General features: G+C 41.2%; 1 protein-coding gene across 1 annotated transcript in view; it reads left to right on the top strand.

Moving 5' to 3' along the window:
* PUS7L (pseudouridine synthase 7 like) overlaps nucleotides 1-23,465 on the top strand; it is a 364,500-nt gene that overhangs the window by 131,755 nt on the left and 209,280 nt on the right. The window contains exon 4 of the mRNA XM_044087411.1: nucleotides 10,400-10,595. Within this exon, the coding sequence (XP_043943346.1) occupies nucleotides 10,400-10,595 (196 nt within the window). The remainder of the gene's footprint in view (nucleotides 1-10,399; nucleotides 10,596-23,465) is intronic.

Here is a 23,465-nt window from a genome sequence, read left to right on the forward strand (position 1 = left end):
GGAAGCACACATGGCAGGAAAATGCATTCAGGGCAAGTGGACCACAGACCAGATGCATCTTCACATCAATCAAAAAGAGATGTTGGCTGTTCAAAATGCCCTAACAGCATTTAAAGGACCTTCTGCATCCAGGACAATTATTATTAAAGCCATGACCTTGTGGAACACTGCTCTAACGTATCAAGTTCACCTGCAAGCACAATTCCTGCCAGGAAAGAAAAATACTCTGGCAGACAATCTCAGCAGAAATATCATGGACCCTCACGAATGGAAATTGAATCCACAAATCTTCAGCATGGTAACGCAAAAATGGAGATGCCCAGACATAGATCTTTTTGCCTCCCACTGAATTGCCAACTACAAAAATTCTGCACAAAGACTATCACAAGCAAGCATGGAAAGTGGATGCTCTGTTGATCAGATGGAAAAACCTAAAAGTTTATGCCTTCCCGCCACTGCCTCTCCTTTCAAAGGTACTCCTAAAAGCCAGAAAAGAAAAACCACAGATGATCCTGATTGCTCCAGACTGGCCACGCCAGCAGTGGTACCTTGTCTTAAAGAACTTCGCTCAAGGCCCACCGTGGATTTTGCCTCAAATTACGCACCTTCTGACTCAACAAAACAATCAGATCCTGCACGGTCAGCTCAAAACCCTAAACCTGGCTGCATGGCAGATTCATTAGTCAAACAGGCGACACCTCTCTCTCTAAAGCTGTCATGAATGTCATTTTGGAGGCCAGGAGGCCTAGCACCAGGAAAGCTTACTCAGAAAAATGGAAGAGATTCTGCGCCTGGAACCAGGCTCAAAACCTTGACCCTCTTGTTCCAAACATTCGTCAGATTTCACAATACTTAACTGAGATGCTGGACAGAGGCCTATCCTTCTCATCAATCAAGATCCACGCCTCTGCCATTTCAGCACATTACAACACGGATCCTCCTTTATTCTCTCATCCCTTGCTAAAACAGTACCTTAGAGGGGCTAAAAACATAAGACCGCCCCGAAGAGCACCAACACCAACTTGGGACCTCCATTTCGATTTGGAAAACTAACCCTGCCACCTTCTGAGCCAGCCAATACAGCCGATCTAAAATTTTATCATGGAAAACAGCTCTGCTTCAACTTCAGCACGAAGAGTCTCAGAGCTACAGGCATTAATGGCAGTGGAACCTTTTATAATTTTTCATCAGGACAGGGTTTCTTTAAGGATAAACCGTACCTTTATGTCAAAGGTGGTATCTAGTGTGGCTCTTAACCAAACCATCCATTTGCCAACTTTTTATCCAAACCCCCAGAATAAAGGGGAGAAACTTCTGCATTCTTTGGACATACACAGGCAGCTACATTTCTACTTGGACAAAACAAAAGCTTTCAGGAAAACTGAGCAACTGTTTGTAGCATATGCTGCAGGATCACAGGGCAAGGCTATCTCAAAGCAGACTATATCCAAATGGATAGGACACTGTATACGTTACTGCTACACACAGCATGGAAAATCAGTCCCAAATAACATTAGGCCGCATTCCACCAGGGCAACAGCCACTTCAACAGCCTTTCTCAGAGGAGCACCTACCAAGGAAATTCTGGAGGCTGCAACTTGGAGTTCAGTGCACACCTTTATCAAGCATTACCACCTGCCTCTTGACTCTAAATCCAGAGCAGGATTTGCCACTGCAGTTCTGCAGGGCCTCCTAGCCAATCCTAACTCTCTATAGACCAGCCACCCAACCTTAGCTTTGGGATTCTACCCAAGTGTAATGATTGCAGCAGTGTAACACGATGAACATAGTACAGTTTTGTACCTACCATAAATGTAGATGTTCGAGTGTTCACACTGCTGCAGTCCAGGTTACCCTCCCTCCATCCCCTCTGAACTAGCTGGACTTATCTATACCTTTCTATACTATACAACCTTTGTGGTGTATTTGCTTGTAAATGAATTGATTGTTATTTTTATATGTATATTTTTTATTAGCAATATGTATTGCTTGCCTACTTGGGGGCACCTGACATCTGGGGCAAGAAAAACTGAAGAAAATGGCATTGGATGCATCTTATATACCCCTGGTGCACTGACGTCAGGGAAGAAATGACAGCAACCGATGCCGGACCAAAACTTTGGAACTCTGTCCGACTGCGGGACTGCCTGACGGCAGGATAACCCAAGTGTATTGACTGCAGCAGTGTGAAAACTCGAGCATCTACATTTATGGTAGGTACAAAACTGTACTTTTTATAAGCTGATTCATCCAGTAGAACAGGGCGGATTGGGATTATCCAATTTGAAGGGATATTTTAGAGCTACACAGTTAAGAGCAGAAAACTATAATTCAAAGTGGAAATGAATGATGATGAAACTGGGGAAGCTCAACAAGGAGAGACTGGGGTTTTGGGTGCAGACCTTTAAGGAGAATAACAATAATCATACATAATATTGTATTCATAAAGTAGCAGAAAGTATTCTAAGAACTATGCCAACACAGGAATGGAGAAAGGAGATTCTGCCAATAGGGATGACTACAATTAGGGATACACACACTAGGCAAGTGGAGGCTGGAATTTATTGGAGAAAACTGGCAAAGGAACCAAGGTATTGGGGTCAAATAACTAGAGAAGGAAAGATGATAGAATGGGAAGATGCCAAGAATTTATTTGGACTGCAGGTTGGAGATTGCTTTCCCTATCAAGGATTGGTGTCAGAGTATAGGCAAAGAGAAAGAAATGGGGGGGGTCTTAAATGAAAGACCAGCACTGGTAGAGTTTTTAAAAGAATCCAGTACAGAAGCTGCCATTAAAAAAGGAATAATTAGTAGAGCATATAAAATATTCCGTGATAACTATAAGAATCGATCAGAGGAGGTTTGAAAGGATTGGGAAGAGAGATTGGATAAGCAATTCACAAAGAAACAATGGGAGGATATATGTATGTCTCCCAGATATTCAGTAAAGTCTAGGTTTAGGATTTTTGCCTGGAAATGTTTATATAGATATTTTTATACCCCAAGTATACTCCAGAGAATTTTTCCTCAGGCAGACGGCAAATGTTGAAGGTGTGATGAGGAAGAAAGCGGTAATTGAAAACATATTTTTCTGGGAGTACGATGAATTGGTGGATTTTCAGGATTCCCTGCAGGATGCACTGTCTGAGAATACTGGGTGGGCAGATTGGTCTGACGAGGGAGATGATTTTTCTGAGCTAGGATACAGAATCGAAATTGCCTAGGCATGGTAAGGCCTTGCTGTCTCTAATTATGGTGGCTGCCAAAAAAGCAATTACTAGAAAATGGAAATCAAAATCTAAACCAATTATACTAGAAGTAGTGAATATAACAGAGCAAAAACAACTGGAACTGACATATTTAGAAAAGGGTAGGAGCAAACTACATAGGAAAAAAGGGAATTGTGGGAACAATACATACAAGGGAGGAATGAGGTTTAAAAGGTGTCAGGACGTACATGAGCTGTGTAATGTTTGACTGAAAAAGATTGGGTAGATAAGTGATGCATAATGTTTGCAACTGGGAGTGTGTTAATATGGATTGTGATATAAAATGCTTGTAACTAGGATTGTGTTGGTGTGTTTTGTTTTCATGTGTATAAATATATGATTGCCTATGTAGTAAGTGATGGTTTAATAAAGATGTTTGTTGTTTAAGAAAAAAGGTAGGAATTGAATAATTTATGTAATTTGGCTTAGGTTTTATGACATGTAGCAATATATGTTAAATAAAATATTTGTTAATTATAGTGTGATTACTTTTACATGAATGTACGTTTGCCTGTGTCACAAGTGATAATTCAGTAAAGGTGTTTGGAAAAAAAAAGATAATTTCTGTTAACTCAAAAATCCTGTCAGACTTTGGAAAAAAAGATAATTTCTGTTAAATCAAGAATCCTGTCAGACTTGTTCCACTAGTGGACCTTATCTGTATTTCAGGAATTTTGCATAAAATAACCACATAATGAAGCATAGACAAAGAAAAAAATAGAATTAGCGTCACGTTATTTATTCACTGCTTTCATCCTCAACAGACTTCTTCACATACTAACAAACCAACTTATTCAAGCATATTTTATTTATTTGTCCATCCAATAAAACCACTCAATTAAAAAAATCAGAATATTGAAAGAGCAATACATAAAAGTAAAAAAAATACAAATGTTAAATACATACACATTGAGTCAAGCCCCTATTTTTAATAACTAGCATCAGTTATGTACTTTAAATGTTTTATGTTTTAAAACACATTTCTTTTAACAGAGTCATTTAACGTTGGACATGTGTCTGCTCTTAACTTAATTTGCCATTCCACTTCTCGACTTTCAACTCTATTTCTAAAGTTACCTCCCCTTAAATCTGGTAAAACTATTTCAAGCACTGAAAATAAGAAAGTTTTATATGTTTTACATGCCACAGAATACTTCTTAATTAATTAACAGAGTGTTTTTGTTGGATGGCCATATATATATATATATATATATATATATATATATATATATATATAAAATGCAACTGAATAAAGTGGTTTGATAGTTTCTGAAGAAGTTTTTTGAGGGTGAAAACTGTGAATAAATAACTTGGACGGCAATTATGCTTTTTTCTTTGTCTACACCTCATTATGTGGTTATTTTGTTTTTTGTGGCTTTACATTACCACCTTCGGAAGGGCTTATTCTGTTAAGTTCATATAATTCCATTCTCATTTTGTAACAGTATTTTAATTTACTTTACTTGTGTTTAATTTTTATTTACACTAACCTACTACCTTAGTAACATAAAGCACAGCAAGTAGTTTGTGATGAGCTGAATCCCATTTAATTAATCTTTTGCATTAAAATGTAATAAAGGAGACTTGTGCTATAAATTTGTCTGTCTGTGTATTTAAATCCTCATGTGTATTTGCAGTGTAGACTTGCTTACCTTTTTTGCTGTGGTCTAGATATCTGTGACTGTAGTAATGTCAGTAGTGCACGTGTGTGGTATTTCCTTTTTTGCTGTGGTCTACATGTCTGTGACTGTAGTAATGTCAGTAGTGCACGTGTCTGGTATTTCCTTTTTTGCTGTGGTCTACATGTCTGTGACTGTAGTAATGTCAGTAGTGCACGTGTCTGGTATTTCCTTTTTTGCTGTGGTCTACATGTCTGTGACTGTAGTAATGTCAGTAGTGTACGTGTGTGTTGTTTCCTTTTTTGCTGTGGTCTAGATATCTGTGACTGTAGTAATGTCAGTAGTGTACGTGTCTGGTATTTCCTTTTTTGCTGTGGTCTACATGTCTGTGACTGTAGTAATGTCAGTAGTGTACGTGTCTGGTATTTCCTTTTTTGCTGTGGTCTACATGTCTGTGACTGTAGTAATGTCAGTAGTGTAATGGTGTGTTGTTTCCTTTTTTGCTGTGGTCTACATGTCTGTGACTGTAGTAATGTCAGTAGTGCACGTGTGTGTTGTTTCCTTTTTTGCTGTGGTCTAGATGTCTGTGACTGTAGTAATGTCAGTAGTGTACGTGTCTGGTATTTCCTTTTTTGCTGTGGTCTACATGTCTGTGACTGTAGTAATGTCAGTAGTGTACGTGTGTGTTGTTTCCTTTTTTGCTGTGGTCTAGATGTCTGTGACTGTAGTAATGTCAGTAGTGCACGTGTCTGGTATTTCCTTTTTTGCTGTGGTCTACATGTCTGTGACTGTAGTAATGTCAGTAGTGTACGTGTGTGTTGTTTCCTTTTTTGCTGTGGTCTACATGTCTGTGACTGTAGTAATGTCAGTAGTGTACGTGTGTGTTGTTTCCTTTTTTGCTGTGGTCTACATGTCTGTGACTGTAGTAATGTCAGTAGTGTACGTGTGTGTTGTTTCCTTTTTTGCTGTGGTCTACATGTCTGTGACTGTAGTAATGTCAGTAGTGTACGTGTGTGTTGTTTCCTTTTTTGCTGTGGTCTACATGTCTGTGACTGTAGTAATGTCAGTAGTGTACGTGTCTGGTATTTCCTTTTTTGCTGTGGTCTACATGTCTGTGACTGTAGTAATGTCAGTAGTGTACGTGTCTGGTATTTCCTTTTTTGCTGTGGTCTACATGTCTGTGACTGTAGTAATGTCAGTAGTGTACGTGTGTGTTGTTTCCTTTTTTGCTGTGGTCTACATGTCTGTGACTGTAGTAATGTCAGTAGTGCACGTGTGTGTTGTTTCCTTTTTTGCTGTGGTCTACATGTCTGTGACTGTAGTAATGTCAGTAGTGCACGTGTGTGTTGTTTCCTTTTTTGCTGTGGTCTAGATGTCTGTGACTGTAGTAATGTCAGTAGTGTACGTGTCTGGTATTTCCTTTTTTGCTGTGGTCTAGATATCTGTGACTGTAGTAATGTCAGTAGTGCACGTGTCTGGTATTTCCTTTTTTGCTGTGGTCTACATGTCTGTGACTGTAGTAATGTCAGTAGTGTACACGTGTTTTATTTCCTTTTTTGCTGTGGTCTAGATGTCTGTGCCTGTAGTAATATCAGTAGTTTATGTGTGGTATTTCCTTTTTTGCTGTGGTGTAGATGTCTGTACCTGTAGTCATCATTTTCTTTCGGCTTTTCCCGTTAGGGGTCGCCACAGCGGATCATCTCTTTCCATTTCTTCCTATCCTCTGCATCTTGCTCTGTCACACCAACCGCCTGCATGTCCTCTCTCACCACGTCCATAAACCTTATCTTAGGCCTTCCTCTATTCCTCTTACCTGGCAGCTCCATCCTTAGCATCTTTTTCCCAATATACCCATCATCCCTCCTCAGCACATGTCCAAACCAACGCAATCTCGTCTCTCTTGCTTTGTCTCCAAACTGTCCAACATGAGCTGACCCTCTAATATACCGATTCCTAATCCTATCCATCCTAGTCACACCGATTGCAAATCTTAACATCTTTAACTCTGCCACATCCAGCTCTGACTCCTGCCTTTTTGTCAATGCCACTGTCTCCAACCCATATAACATAGCTGGTCTCACTACACTCTTGTAGACCTTCCCTTTCACTCTTACGGATACCCGTCTGTCACAAATCACTCCTGACACTCTTCTCCACCCATTCCACCCTGCCTGTACTCTCTTCTTCACCTCTCTTCCACATTCACCATTACTCTGAACTGTTGATCCCAAGTACTTAAACTCGTCCACCTTTACCAACTCTACTCCCTGCATCCTCACCATTCCTCTACCCTCCCTCTCATTTACACACATATATTCTGTCTTAGCCCTGCTGACCCTCATTCCTCTGCTCTCTAGAGCATATCTCCACCTCTCCAGAGTCTCCTCAACCTGATTCCTACTCTCACTACAGATCACAATGTCATCTGCAAACATCATAGTCCACGGGGCCTCCTGTCTGATCTCATCTGTCAACCTGTCCATCACCACTGCAAATAAGAAAGGACTCAGAGCTGATCCTTGATGTAATCCCACCTCCACCTTAAACGGATCTGTCACTCCCACTGCAGTCCTCACCACTGTCACACTACCCTCGTACATATCCTGTACCACTCTTACGTGCTTCTCTGCCACTCCCGACTTCCTCATACAATACCACAACTCTTCTCTAGGCACCCTGTCATATGCTTTCTCCAAGTCTACAAAGAGGCAATGCAACTCCTTCTGACCTTCTCTGTATTTCTCCATCAACACTCTCAGAGCAAACATTGCATCTGTAGTGCTCTTTCCTGGCATGAAACCATACTGCTTATCACTAATCATCACCTCCCTTCTTAACCTTGCTTCCACTACTCTTTCCCATAACTTCAAGCTGTGACTAATCAGTTTTATCCCTCTGTAGTTACTGCAGCTCTGCACATCACCCTTATTCTTAAAGATAGGTACCAAAACACTTTTTCTCCACTCCTCAGGCATCCTCTGACTTTCCAAAATTTCATTAAACAATCTAGTTAGAAATTCCACTGCCATTTCTCCTAAGCACCTCCATGCTTCCATTGGTATGTCATCTGGGCCAACAGCCTTTCCATTCTTCATCCTCTTCATAGCTGCCCTTACTTCCTCCTTGCTAATCTGTTTCACTTCCTGATTCACTATCCCCACATCATCCAACCTTCTCTCTCTCTCATTCTCTTCATTCATCAGCCTCTCAAAATACTCTTTCCATCTACTCAACACACTCTCCTCTCTTGTGAGTACCTTTCCCTCACTATCCTTTATCACCCTTACATGCTGCACATCTTTCCCAGCTCTGTCCCTCTGTCTAGCTAATCGGTACAGGTCCTTTTCTCCCTCTTTAGTGTCCAATCTCTCGTACAACTCTCCATATGCCCTATCCTTAGCTTTTGCCACCTCTCTCTTTGCCATGCGCCTCATCTCCTTATACTCATGTCTACTTTCTTCATCTCTTTGACAATCCCACTTCTTTGCCAGCCTCTTCCTCTGTATACTCTCCTGTACTTCCTCATTCCACCACCAGGTCTCCTTGTCCTCCTTCCTCTGTCCAGATGTCATACCAAGCACCTTTCTAGCAGTCACCCTTACTAGTTCTGCTGTAGTTACCCAGCTATTCGGTAACTCTCCACTGCCTCCCAGTGCCTGTCTTAACTCTTCCCTAAACTCCACTTCACAATCACCCTTTTTTAACTTCCACCATTTAATCCTTGGCACAGCTTTCACATTCCTCCTCCTCTTCTTGATCACCAACGTCATTCTACATACCACTAATCTATGCTGCTTAACTACACTTTCACCTGCCACCACTTTACAGTCTCCAATCTCCTTAAGACTGGCCCTCCTACATAGTATATAATCAACTTGTGAGCATCTTCCTCCACTCTTGTCGTCACCCTATGCTCCACCCTCTTCTTAAAATCGTATTCACCACAGCCATGTCCATCCTTTTCAAAATCCACAATCATCTGACCTTCTGCATTCCTCTCCTTAACACCATACCTACCCATCACTTCCTCATCCCCTCTGTTCACTTCACCAACATGCCCATTAAAGTCCGCTCCAATCACTAGTCTCTCACCCTTGGGTACACTCACCACAACTTCATCCAACTCACTCCAAAATTTCTCTTTCTCTTCCATCGCACACCCAACTTGAGGAGCATATGCACTAACAACATTCATCATTACACCATCAATTTCGAGCTTCATAAACATCACTCGGTCAGACACTCTCTTCACGTCTAAAACACTCTTGGCATATTGTTCCTTTAGTATAACCCCTACCCCATTTCTCCTGCCATCCACACCATGATAAAACAATTTGTACCCGTTTCCTAAACACCTGGCCTTACTTCCTTCCATCTGGTCTCTTGCACACACAATATATCAACCTTCCTTCTCTCCATCATATCAGCTAGCTCTCTTCCTATACCAGTCATACTGCCAACATTCAAAGTTCCTACCCTCACTGCTACACTCCTAACCTTCCTCCTATCTTCCTGCCTTTGGGCGCGCTTCCCTCCTCTTCTCCTTCGGCCAACAGTAGCCCAATTTCCGCCAGCACCCTGTTGGCTAACAGTACTGGTGGTGGTCGTTGTTAACCCGGGCCTCGACCGAACCGGTATGCAATTATGAAAAGTTCTCCGCATCAGTAATTTTTGGCAGAAGTTTTATGCCGGATGCCCTTCCTGACGCAACCCTCCCCATTTATCCGGGCTTGGGACCGGCACAAAGAAATGCACTGGCTTGTGCATCCCCAGTGGCTGGGTTATGTCTGTACTTGTAGTAATCATATTTAAATCCTCATGTGTAGTTACAGTGCAGACTTGCTTACCTTTTTTGCTGTGGTCTACATGTCTGTGACTGCAGTAATCATATTTAAATCCTCATGTGTAGTTGCAGTACAGACTTGCTGTGGTCTAGATGTCTGTGCCTGTAGTAATATCAGTAGTTTATGTGTGTGGTATTTCCTTTTTTGCTGTGGTCTAGATATCTGTGACTGTAGTCATATCAGTAGTGTACGTGTGGTATTTCCTTTTTTGCTGTGGTCTAGATGTCAGTGCCTGTAGTAATAGCAGTAGTTTGTGTGGTATTTCATTTTTTGCTGTGGTCTAGATATCTGTGACTGTAGTCATATCAGTAGTGTACGTGTGGTATTTCCTTTTTTGCTGAGGTCTAGATGTCTGTGCCTGTAGTAATAGCAGTAGTTTGTGTGGTATTTCATTTTTTGCTGTGGTCTAGATATCTATGACTGTATTCATATCAGTAGTGTACGTGTGGTATTTCCTTTTTTGCTGAGGTCTAGATGTCTGTGCCTGTAGTAATATCATTAGTTTATATGTGTGGTATTTCCTTTTTTGCTGTGGTCTAGATTGTGCCTGTAGTAATGTCAGTAGTTTGTATGTGCGATGTTTGTGCTCCGTGTATAAACAGCTTAATTAATATGCTTTATAAAGAAGTTACCCTTGAGCAGTAAAATTCTTACTCTTATCCTTTAGGTTGAAAGATGTTGAAGCTGTTTTAGAGTCAAAGGGGCTGAAAGTGTTTCATATACATCCAGTAAAACAACACCTCAGGCTTGGTCAGCTGAAGGGAAATCACTTTGACATTATGGTGAGAAATCTGAAAGTACAGAGTCAAGGTTCTTTTGAAGATCTTGAACAAGCTGTGTCTGAAGCATTTGAGAGTGCAAAGGTAAAGTAATGTTACTTTTCTTTAGTGACTTTTCTTGCTTGCTTATATGTAAATTTGTAGTGGGTCTACATTATGGATGGAATTAATGAGAAGTCCCTTTTTTCATAATAATGGTCTGCTTCATGTGGTCCAGATACTCTATGTACTGTACTACTCTGACCAAATTAAATTCTGACCTACCTAACCTACAGAGTACTTTCATACAGGAGAACAATACAGTGTACCACAGCAGCTCCAGTCGCAGTGTAGAAGTGCCACTAAGCTTAACATTTCAGCCACAGTTCTTTGATGTGCTTTGTTTTGCAGAATAGGAGACCACAACGTGGCATACCGTAGTATGATATGCCTCCACCACGTGGCATACCCTGGTATGATAGGCCTCCACCATGTGGCATATCCTGGTATATGTCTCCACCATGTGGCATGCCATGGTATGATATGCCTCCACCACGTGACATGTCATGGTAAGATATGCCTCTACCACGTGGCATGCCATGGTATGATATGCCTCTACCACATGGCATGCCATGGTATGATATGCCTTGCAAACTATAGCGCAGCTTGGACTTCATACCACAACTGGATGAAGAGGGCTAGATACTGAGGGGGTTACTGGAGGACATGGCTGGCCTCCTTCAAGAAGATAATTAGAAACATTTACGTACATCTTAAGAAGTAATCTTTGACTAGGCTGTCCCCCCTTTCAGTCCTGTTCTGCCTTAGCCTGCTGGCCCTGCTCGTGGTTAGTCTACAGTGCATAACCTAACCTAAGCCTCCCACCATTCCTGATTTTCCTGGCTTCCAGACAGAAAAAGAAGCTCTTTGCAGGGATCCTCCATTGTTCTCTCAACTTCCTTTGCTTGTCCTCTGACATCGACCTAAAGTGTATGTATCCCAGGGCAATTCATTGTAACCAGTATATGTTGTATTTAACCTGCTTGAAGCCTTCTACGGACTTCTTTTTACCCCATTAGTAGGCCTTTACAGTACTTATTACCTTTCCCTACTCTGCTCTAAATGCTCTTGTCTTCTACTGTTTCTCCACTAGGTGGCAGCACATACCTATTTTGCTTAAGTATCCACCTATTCCCTAAGCTACCATATATTATACCATGACCCCAAAACGTTGCGCTGATTGGCCAGCGTAATCGAGTTATACTAATGGAAAAGGTCCGTCGCCGACTTTTTCCATTAGTATAACTGTCTCGCTATGTTAAATGGGTTTAACATAAGGCGAGATGCGAGATCTCCGTTGCTTATTTCAAAAGTCTAGCCATGTTAAACCCATTTAACATAGCGAGACAGTGTTTTAAAAGCAATGGAGAAAGCAAGATCTCCGTTGATTTTTTAGTGAATGAGTTTAACATGACAGTTTTAAAATAAGCAATGGACATCTCCGTTGCTTATTTTAAAACTGTCTCGCTATGTTAAACTCATTTAACATAGCGAAACTAAAAAAAACGAGATCTCTCCGTTGCTTTTTGATGTACGCGCCAAGGTACATCAGAACCGGATGCCAGACATCTGGCGAAGGGCAGTAAACAGGCATTATACTATGCCATTATTTAAGAAAAGTAACAGTTTCTTTTCTTAAATAATGTGCATTACCACCCAGGCGTGGGTTATTGCTATATTGAATCCTCTCCTAAGGACCCATTAATTCCCTGCCACTAGCCTCCTATCTTTCTGACCCTCTCTGTCCTTACCTTACTAGCAGTTACACCAAACAAGTGCTACATCCTCCTTACTTTCCTTATCTCTGATCTCACTTACCTAATCACTGATTGTTTCTTCTCAGTCTTGCCTTCTTCCTTTCTCTTTGGGCCCCTTTTTGGGTTGGTGTCTCCATTGTCTATACCCCTTCCCCCACCTGCTTGCAGACCACTCCTCTACTTCCTTTCTATCCACATACATCTATCTACCTTCCTCACTTCCTGCTTTACTCCTCCCTGCCTCACCTTCCACTAAATCTGTTTAGGGACACCAGCGTTTGTGGCACCATCCTTGACTAGGCTTCCCCCGCTTTCAGTCCTGTTCTGCCTTAGGCTGCTGGCCCTGCTTGCAGGTAAGTGCTATTTTTGCATCTTTGCTAGTCAAAATAAGACATATGTACCTATGCTAGCCTTTTGCATATGTATTAATTAATCATTTTTGTATAGCTGTACATACTACGAACAACTAATAGTGTGTCTTGCCTGGGTAATCTGTTTTACTGTATACTAAATCTGCACTGCTGGTTACGAGGTTGTGTGTGCTCAACTAGTAACTATTCTTCTGCTTTAGTAGTGCTGAGCGAACTGCCCGGTAACATAAGCTTTGTGCCTACTCTTTGAGCGGTTTGTGCCTTTGCTTTTAATCTGTATAGCTGATAAAACTGTCTGTGTCTGCTCTACGAGTGGCCGTGCTCAACAAGTAACTATTCTTTTGTTTTAGTAGTGCTGAGTGGACTGCCCGGTAACATAAGGTCTGTATCCGCTCTTTGAGTGGTTTGTGCCTTTACTTGTATTCTGTATAGCTGGTAAAACTGTCTGTGTCTGCTCTCCAAGGACCGTGCCTTGCTGTACTTAAATTGGTCATGTCCTAACAGGTCTTGCCTGGGTTACAGCTATGATATTCTTTAATTTTTTGCTCTGCTATTTAAAGGGTTTGTGTGCACTCAACGTGTAATTCTAAATTGAAAGTGCTGTGCTTTGTGAACTGCTCGGCCATTTTACACTGTTGGTGTCCACTCTATGAGCTGTTGAGCCTTGCCTTAATTTTGTTTTTGATGCTTAACTGACTACGTTTGCTCTACGAGTGGTTGTGCCTTGGCTGGTTAACTGCCCAGCCATTTCATCACAAGTGGTTTTGGCGCCCAGTCTGTGCATATTATCTGTGATAAATAGCAGCAAAATGCAATCCTGCTCAATGTACATGGTTGGAATCGGCCTCTGCTGAGTGTCCGCTCATGAGATGTGGTGTTTTTCAGGCCCCAAGCTCCCCAATACTAAAGTTGCTTTGTTACAATTGAGATAATTGAAACATTTGATACATTCTATCTATATTACCTTGCTAATTTAGCCAAACCTTTGAAACGCTCGTTACAAAGCTCATTCCTTACAAGGAGGCTTTGCTATAGCACATGCATCTCAGATACAGTGAGTATCAGACTATTTTTCTGTTTCGCAATTAAATTGCCGGATCTTAGCAACAGATTCAGTATAAGCGTCATTTAAAGGCTGGCACCCTAGCTTAAACAGGAGCAATAGTAATTGCCACCAAGTCCAGCAAACTGTCTGCACATGTTAAGGGTACAACAGTAGGGAAAGTACTGTTACAATGCTTACACTAACACACAGTATCTCCTACTAAAACTGAATACTGTCTAGTCTAAGCCCAACTGCCAAGAAGTATATTTAAATGTACTGGTGTTGAGTACTACCTAGCTTTTTTATACTAATGAGTATAATTTATTAGACTGTACATGCAATACTTTTATGTTAATATATGCCTGCAGTTCATATAGTATAATAGACTAATGATATTTTTTCTTATTTCACTACTTTGAAAATGTCTGCTGCTAATTAATTTTCCTGCTCTGTGAATTTAACTTGTTGACTGTTTCACTCCTGTGTATCTGTTGCATAAATTATCTAGTATCCTAAGCCTCCCTAGCATTCCTTTGTTAGTACTCTCACTCACCCTCATCTCATCTTCAACATCCTAGTATCTCCCGCTTACCCTCAACTCACACTGTCCTCTAGGTCAGTCCACTACATATTTTAGTATGCTTTCCTGAATCATTTAACGTGCTACCCCCTTACAATTATCCTGCTAACACTTTATTTTGTCCCTTTTTCTTACAGATAGTGTACAGTGCATAACATAACCTAAGCCTCCCACCATTCCTGATTTTCTTGGCTTCCAGACAGAAAAAGAAGCTGTATTCTGGGATCCTCCACTGTTCTCTCAACTTCCATTGCTTGTCCTATGACATTGACCTAAAGTGTATGTATCCCAGGGCAAGTCATTGTAACCAGTCTATGTTGTATTTACCCCTGCGTTCCACTGCCAGCAGCCTTCTGCGGACATCTTTTTACCCCATTATTAGGCCCTTACAGTACTTATTACCTTTCCCTACTCTGCTCTAAATGCTCTTGTCTTCTACTGCTTCTCCACTAAGTGGCAGCACATACCTATTTTTCTTAAGTATCCACCTATCCCCTAAGTTACCATATATTGAATCCTTTCCTAAGGACCCATTAATTCCCTGCCACTAGCCTCCTATCTCTCTGACCCTCTCTGTTCTTACCTTACTAACAGTTACATCCTCCTTACTTTCCTTATCTCTGATCTCACTTACCTAATCACTGATTGTTTTTTCTCAGTCTTGCCTTCTTCCTTTCTCTTTGTTTCTACCTGCTCTGTTCACCCTGCGGGCTCAATCCGCTCCCCTCCCTACCCCCAATTCCCACCCACCCACCCCAGGGGTCCTACTCTTATACTTTCTAACCACACCCCTTCCTCTTCTCATTAACCTCTACACATTTCCAATTGGACAATTTTTCTCTTATCTTCCCATCTCTTTACCACTCCACTCCATACTCACCACACCCTCACATTCTCTACACACTCTCAGCTTAAACACTTCAATCTCTAAATATATTTCTAGCAAATAGCTAATCCTACCATTACTTCTCAGATTCCACTCTGCTTTACTCTTGTTTTGCTACCACTTTTAACCTTTGCCTATTTACTTTCCTCATATGAACACCCTACATATCCATACACTGACTACCCCAATAAACATACTAACTCTCAACCCTTACCATACCTACATAACCATGCAAACATAATATGCTCACCCAGCTACCTACTTGCTATGCATCATAGAACACTACATATTAAATATAATTCACTACATCTCAAGAGACTGTTATTTCCATACAGCAAGCTCCCTAACCTAAGCTATCTAGGACAACTCCTCTCATTAAAGGACGGTGATATTCATCCTAACCCAGGCCCTACAGCAACCTCTATCTCTCTCCAGAACCATGCTCAATCAACAAATTACCCCCTCAATAAACCATCTAGCTCCCTCCTACTAGCTCATCTAAATATACGTAGTATTAACAAAGTAACTATACTGCGGTGGTGGTGCTGCGGTAGCGTTGTCGCCTCACAGTAAGACATTGCCCTGTTCGATTCTCAGCGAAAGCGTCTTCTGTGTGGAGACATGCATGAATGGGCGTACCTTTGTTGAAGGTTGTACCTCAGGGCTGGCAACTTGGTACGTAAAAATTTGCTGCCAATCATTAGTGGACCGGAGTCGAAGGATACAACAATTAACAACAAAGTAACTCAACTCCATGCTCTCCTACAAGTATACTCCTTTGACATTATCTGCCTAACAGAAACATAGCTAAAACCTAGCATCAAGGATAATGAAATTATCCCACCTGGATATAATATCCTAAGAATTGATAGAGTAGCTAAGAAAGGTGGAGTGGTTGCTATTTTATTCAAATCTGGATTACAATTAACCACATACAACTGTAATCTACCTCTAGATTCCCATACTGAAATTCTCATCTCTAAACTTGAACTTAACAATGCCAAATCAAGCTACATTATCTGTATCTATCTGCCCCCTGGAAATAACATAGCCACCATGGAAAACATCCTTTGCTGGCTATCCCAACACCTGCCTCAAGAAACAATAATCCTAGGTGATATAAACTTGGATTAGAATTCCTATTGTACTAGCCTTCCTACCACCCACATTAACCTACATGTTTTTTCTCAAACCATTACCTCACCCACCAGAATAAATAAAGCTAACAAGAAAGCTAGCATACTAGACTGGATTATTATAAACAGTCATACTCACTACTATAATTCTGGAACCCTCCCTGATGATATAAGTAACCACTCACTTACCTACTTCATCAGACATAAAACCAACACTCCTATTCTAACCTCTATCAGACGTATTAGATCCAAAGAGAAATTTAACCCTGATTTATTTCAAATGGAACTAAGAGCATGCAATTGGGTTCCCTTAAAACACCTCCCTTTAGATGAAGCCATTAATTTCTTTAGTTATACCTTTCCTTGCCATTCTCAGTCACCATGCTCCAACCAGATCTGTTAGAATTAAGGCCAACTCTGCCCCATGGCTATCCAATGAAACCAAACATAAAATTCAACTCAGAAATAAATATTGGGCCAAATGGAGAATGACCAAAACCCTGTTGATCAACAAACCCTTAGGCAACTTAGAAATGACACTAAGAAGGCCATATTTTCTGATAAAAAAAAAATATTACTTAAAATTTCAACAACCTAATCACAACAACCCACAAAACTTATGGGCTAGCATTAAGCAGTTACTCCACCCAGGTCAATCCACTACACCTAACCCCCAAAATACAGACCAGAAAAACCCTATCCATACAGCTAATACCTTCAGCACCTTCTTTACAGATGCTATCCAAACACTAGCTAGTCCACTGTCACCTAATGCCTTCACACTACCTTCTTACACCTCAACCCCACCCCCTCCTTTTCAATTCCAACCAGTCCCAACCAAAGTTATTCAAAACCTTTTGAATAAACTGAAACCATGCTCTCCTTCAGCAGACCAACTGTCTTCTGAATTTCTACAGTTATCCTCCAATGCTATTGCCTACCCTATTTCCATATAGATAAATAGAACTATAAGCGAAGGTCACATCCCCACCTTATGGAAAGTCTCCCATGTTATCCCTCTGTATAAAGGAGGACACTCCATTGAGCTATCAAACTATCGTCCTATTGCCCTACTCTCTCCATTAGCTAAGATTATGGAGAAATGTATCCACAGGCAATTACTCCACCACTTAATTGAGAACAATTTAGTTTCCAACTGTCAACATGGTTTCAGACCCTCACACAGCACTACCACTGCCCTCCTTTCCTTTACTGATTACATCAACAAACAATGAAACCCAAATAATCTTTCTTCTGCTCTATTTATCGACCTGTCTAAAGCATTTGACATGGTAAACCACCAGATTCTCATAAACATACTAAAATCTCTGTCATTAGACCCACTTTCCATAAAATGGTAACAGTCCTACCTTGACAAACAACAGCAAGCAGTACTATGGCATAACACTCTAGCCACCCATCTACCCGTTACCATAGGCGTCCCCCAGGGGGTCCATACTAGGACCATTTGTCTTCTCCATATTTATAAATGACCTTCATCTAGCTGTCCCCCAAGCCACTTGCATACAATATGCTGACGTCTCCACACTACTATGCTCAGCCACATCCTCCCAAGACCTTCACTCTCTCACCCAGAAGGTATTCAGCATAGTAGAACAATGGTTCACTTAGCGTTGCCTTCTTCTGAACCCAAAGAAATCCAAACTCCTCCTCTTCACTCCTACTCAAAAGTCCTCTCCTCTTCATTTTCTCTGTAACATCCACCAATGGCACCATAATATCTCCAGACCTTACTACTAAACTTCTAGGTGTCACCATCGACAATAATCTGAACTTCGACATCCATATCAACAATACTATAAAGCCTGTCAACAAAAAAATCGGCACTCTCTATAGGATTAAACCCTTCCTTTCTTCGACTGCCAAAACTACTATAGCTCACACTCATTTGATCTCAACACTCCTTTACGCTTCTCCTATTTTTACTAATCTATCCAAGACTGTCTTCAGCAAATTGGAATCATGCTATAATAACCTTGCAAGATTTGCAACAGGAAACCCATTTAGAACACACCATTGTATAAATCTAAATCAGGATGGTTAGAACTACAACACCTGATTAAATTTCACCAACTAACCATTGCCCACAACATTCTTTACAAACCTTCTAATACTCTTAGTTTATCTAGCCTCATTACCCCCTATAAAAATCTGAAGACTCTACGCTCCTCACATAAACGTCTTGTACACACCTCCAAATCTAATAATAGGGCTGGGGATTCTCTCTTCCCTTATACTGTAGGTAAATCCTGGAATCTTCTCCCTAATGACCTCTCCTCACTCACTTCCTTATCACTCTTCAAAAACGGACTTAAACTTTACCTCAAATCATACTGGCTACGCCACTGTACCAAACCAGACTAGCCATCTATCTCTTTATACTGGACCTTGCCTATCTTGTGCTTACTATCCACTGTTACATCCCCCTTCTTACTGTACTTCTCTCATGTGTCCGTATTGGGCATCATTTCACTTCTCCTTATATACCATTTTTTTCTAATAAATGCTTAGTAAAATCACTTCACAACTAACTTCCTTTCTCCACTATTGTCTTTGCCAGTACTTGGTCCCTGTACCTTTCTTTTTGCACTGTTTTATGACTCTTGTCCTCTTTACAAACCCTGTGCTAACCTCTATGCCTTACTGCACATGTTATTATTGTACAAACCCAGTGCTAACCTCTATGCCTTACTGCACATGTTACCATTGTACAAACCCAGTGCTAACCTCTATGCCTTACTGCACATACTACCATTGTACAAACCCAGTGCTAACCTCTATGCCTTACTGCACATGTTACCATTGTAAAAACCCAGTGATAACCTCTATGCCTTACTGCACATATTACCATTGTACAAACCCAGTGCTAACCTCTATGCCTTACTGCACATACTACCATTGTACAAACCCTGTGCTAACCTCTATGCCTTACTGCACATATTACCATTGTACAAACCCAGTGCTAACCTCTATACCTTACTGCACATATTACCATTGTACACACCCAGTGCTAACCTCTATGCCTTACTGCACATATTACCATTGTACACACCCTGTGCTAACCTCTATGCCTTACTGCACATATTACCATTGTACAAACCCTGTGCTAACCTCTATGCCTTACTGAACATATTACCATTGTACAAACCCAGTGCTAACCTCTATGCCTTACTGCACATATCACCATTGTACAAACCCAGTGCTAACCTCTATGCCTTACTGCACATACTACCATTGTACAAACCCAGTGCTAACCTCTATGCCTTACTGCACATATTACCATTGTACAAACCCAGTGCTAACCTCTATGCCTTACTGCACATACTACCATTGTACAAACCCAGTGCTAACCTCTATGCCTTACTGCACATATTACCATTGTACAAACCCAGTGCTAACCTCTATGCCTTACTGCACATGTTACCATTGTACAAACCCAGTGCTAACCTCTATGCCTTACTGCACATATTACCATTGTACAAACCCAGTGCTAACCTCTATGCCTTACTGCACATATTACCATTGTACAAACCCAGTGCTAACCTCTATGCCTTACTGCACATGTTACCATTGTACAAACCCAGTGCTAACCTCTATGCCTTACTGCACATATTACCATTGTACAAACCCAGTGCTAACCTCTATGCCTTACTGCACATATTACCATTGTACAAACCCAGTGCTAACCTCTATGCCTTACTGCACATATTACCATTGTACAAACCCAGTGCTAACCTCTATGCCTTACTGCACATATTACCATTGTACAAACCCAGTGCTAACCTCTATGCCTTACTGCACATATTACCATTGTACAAACCCTGTGCTAACCTCTATGCCTTACTGCACATATTACCATTGTACAAACCCAGTGCTAACCTCTATGCCTTACTGCACATATTACCATTGTACAAACCCAGTGCTAACCTCTATGCCTTACTGCACATATTACCATTGTACAAACCCAGTGCTAACCTCTATGCCTTACTGCACATATTACCATTGTACAAACCCAGTGCTAACCTCTATGCCTTACTGCACATATTACCATTGTACAAACCCAGTGCTAACCTCTATGCCTTACTGCACATATTACCATTGTACAAACCCAGTGCTAACCTCTATGCCTTACTGCACATATTACCATTGTACAAACCCAGTGCTAACCTCTATGCCTTACTGCACATATTACCATTGTACAAACCCAGTGCTAACCTCTATGCCTTACTGCACATATTACCATTGTACAAACCCAGTGCTAACCTCTATGCCTTACTGCACATATTACCATTGTACAAACCCAGTGCTAACCTCTATGCCTTACTGCACATATTACCATTGTACAAACCCAGTGCTAACCTCTATGCCTTACTGCACATATTACCATTGTACAAACCCAGTGCTAACCTCTATGCCTTACTGCACATGTTACCATTGTACAAACCCAGTGCTAACCTCTATGCCTTACTGCACATATTACCATTGTACAAACCCAGTGCTAACCTCTATGCCTTACTGCACATATTACCATTGTACAAACCCAGTGCTAACCTCTATGCCTTACTGCACATATTACCATTGTACAAACCCAGTGCTAACCTCTATGCCTTACTGCACATATTACCATTGTACAAACCCAGTGCTAACCTCTATGCCTTACTGCACATATTACCATTGTACAAACCCAGTGCTAACCTCTATGCCTTACTGCACATATTACCATTGTACAAACCCAGTGCTAACCTCTATGCCTTACTGCACATATTACCATTGTACAAACCCAGTGCTAACCTCTATGCCTTACTGCACATATTACCATTGTACAAACCCAGTGCTAACCTCTATGCCTTACTGCACATATTACCATTGTACAAACCCAGTGCTAACCTCTATGCCTTACTGCACATATTACCATTGTACAAACCCAGTGCTAACCTCTATGCCTTACTGCACATATTACCATTGTACAAACCCAGTGCTAACCTCTATGCCTTACTGCACATATTACCATTGTACAAACCCAGTGCTAACCTCTATGCCTTACTGCACATATTACCATTGTACAAACCCAGTGCTAACCTCTATGCCTTACTGCACATATTACCATTGTACAAACCCAGTGCTAACCTCTATGCCTTACTGCACATATTACCATTGTACAAACCCAGTGCTAACCTCTATGCCTTACTGCACATATTACCATTGTACAAACCCAGTGCTAACCTCTATGCCTTACTGCACATATTACCATTGTACAAACCCAGTGCTAACCTCTATGCCTTACTGCACATATTACCATTGTACAAACCCAGTGCTAACCTCTATGCCTTACTGCACATATTACCATTGTACAAACCCAGTGCTAACCTCTATGCCTTACTGCACATATTACCATTGTACAAACCCAGTGCTAACCTCTATGCCTTACTGCACATATTACCATTGTACAAACCCAGTGCTAACCTCTATGCCTTACTGCACATATTACCATTGTACAAACCCAGTGCTAACCTCTATGCCTTACTGCACATATTACCATTGTACAAACCCAGTGCTAACCTCTATGCCTTACTGCACATATTACCATTGTACAAACCCAGTGCTAACCTCTATGCCTTACTGCACATATTACCATTGTACAAACCCAGTGCTAACCTCTATGCCTTACTGCACATATTACCATTGTACAAACCCAGTGCTAACCTCTATGCCTTACTGCACATATTACCATTGTACAAACCCAGTGCTAACCTCTATGCCTTACTGCACATATTACCATTGTACAAACCCAGTGCTAACCTCTATGCCTTACTGCACATATTACCATTGTACAAACCCAGTGCTAACCTCTATGCCTTACTGCACATATTACCATTGTACAAACCCAGTGCTAACCTCTATGCCTTACTGCACATATTACCATTGTACAAACCCAGTGCTAACCTCTATGCCTTACTGCACATATTACCATTGTACAAACCCAGTGCTAACCTCTATGCCTTACTGCACATATTACCATTGTACAAACCCAGTGCTAACCTCTATGCCTTACTGCACATATTACCATTGTACAAACCCAGTGCTAACCTCTATGCCTTACTGCACATATTACCATTGTACAAACCCAGTGCTAACCTCTATGCCTTACTGCACATATTACCATTGTACAAACCCAGTGCTAACCTCTATGCCTTACTGCACATATTACCATTGTACAAACCCAGTGCTAACCTCTATGCCTTACTGCACATATTACCATTGTACAAACCCAGTGCTAACCTCTATGCCTTACTGCACATATTACCATTGTACACACCCAGTGCTAACCTCTATGCCTTACTGCACATATTACCATTGTACAAACCCAGTGCTAACCTCTATGCCTTACTGCACATGTTACCATTGTACAAACCCAGTGCTAACCTCTATGCCTTACTGCACATGTTACCATTGTACAAACCCAGTGCTAACCTCTATGCCTTACTGCACATATTACCATTGTACAAACCCAGTGCTAACCTCTATGCCTTACTGCACATATTACCATTGTACAAACCCAGTGCTAACCTCTATGCCTTACTGCACATATTACCATTGTACAAACCCAGTGCTAACCTCTATGCCTTACTGCACATATTACCATTGTACAAACCCAGTGCTAACCTCTATGCCTTACTGCACATATTACCATTGTACAAACCCAGTGCTAACCTCTATGTCTTACTGCACATATTACCATTGTACAAACCCAGTGCTAACCTCTATGCCTTACTGCACATGTTACCATTGTACAAACCCAGTGCTAACCTCTATGCCTTACTGCACATATTACCATTGTACAAACCCAGTGCTAACCTCTATGCCTTACTGCACATATTACCATTGTACAAACCCAGTGCTAACCTCTATGCTTTACTGCACATACTACCATTGTACAAACCCTGTGCTAACCTCTATGTCTTACTGCACATGTTACCATTGTACAAACCCAGTGCTAACCTCTATGCCTTACTGCACATATTACCATTGTACACACCCAGTGCTAACCTCTATGCCTTACTGCACATGTTACCATTGTACAAACCCTGTGCTAACCTCTATGCCTTACTGCACATGTTA

This window comes from Protopterus annectens, chromosome 11.part0 (genome assembly GCF_019279795.1).
Source record: "Protopterus annectens isolate FY-2018-M chromosome 11.part0, PAN1.0, whole genome shotgun sequence".
NCBI lineage: Eukaryota > Metazoa > Chordata > Ceratodontiformes > Protopteridae > Protopterus > Protopterus annectens.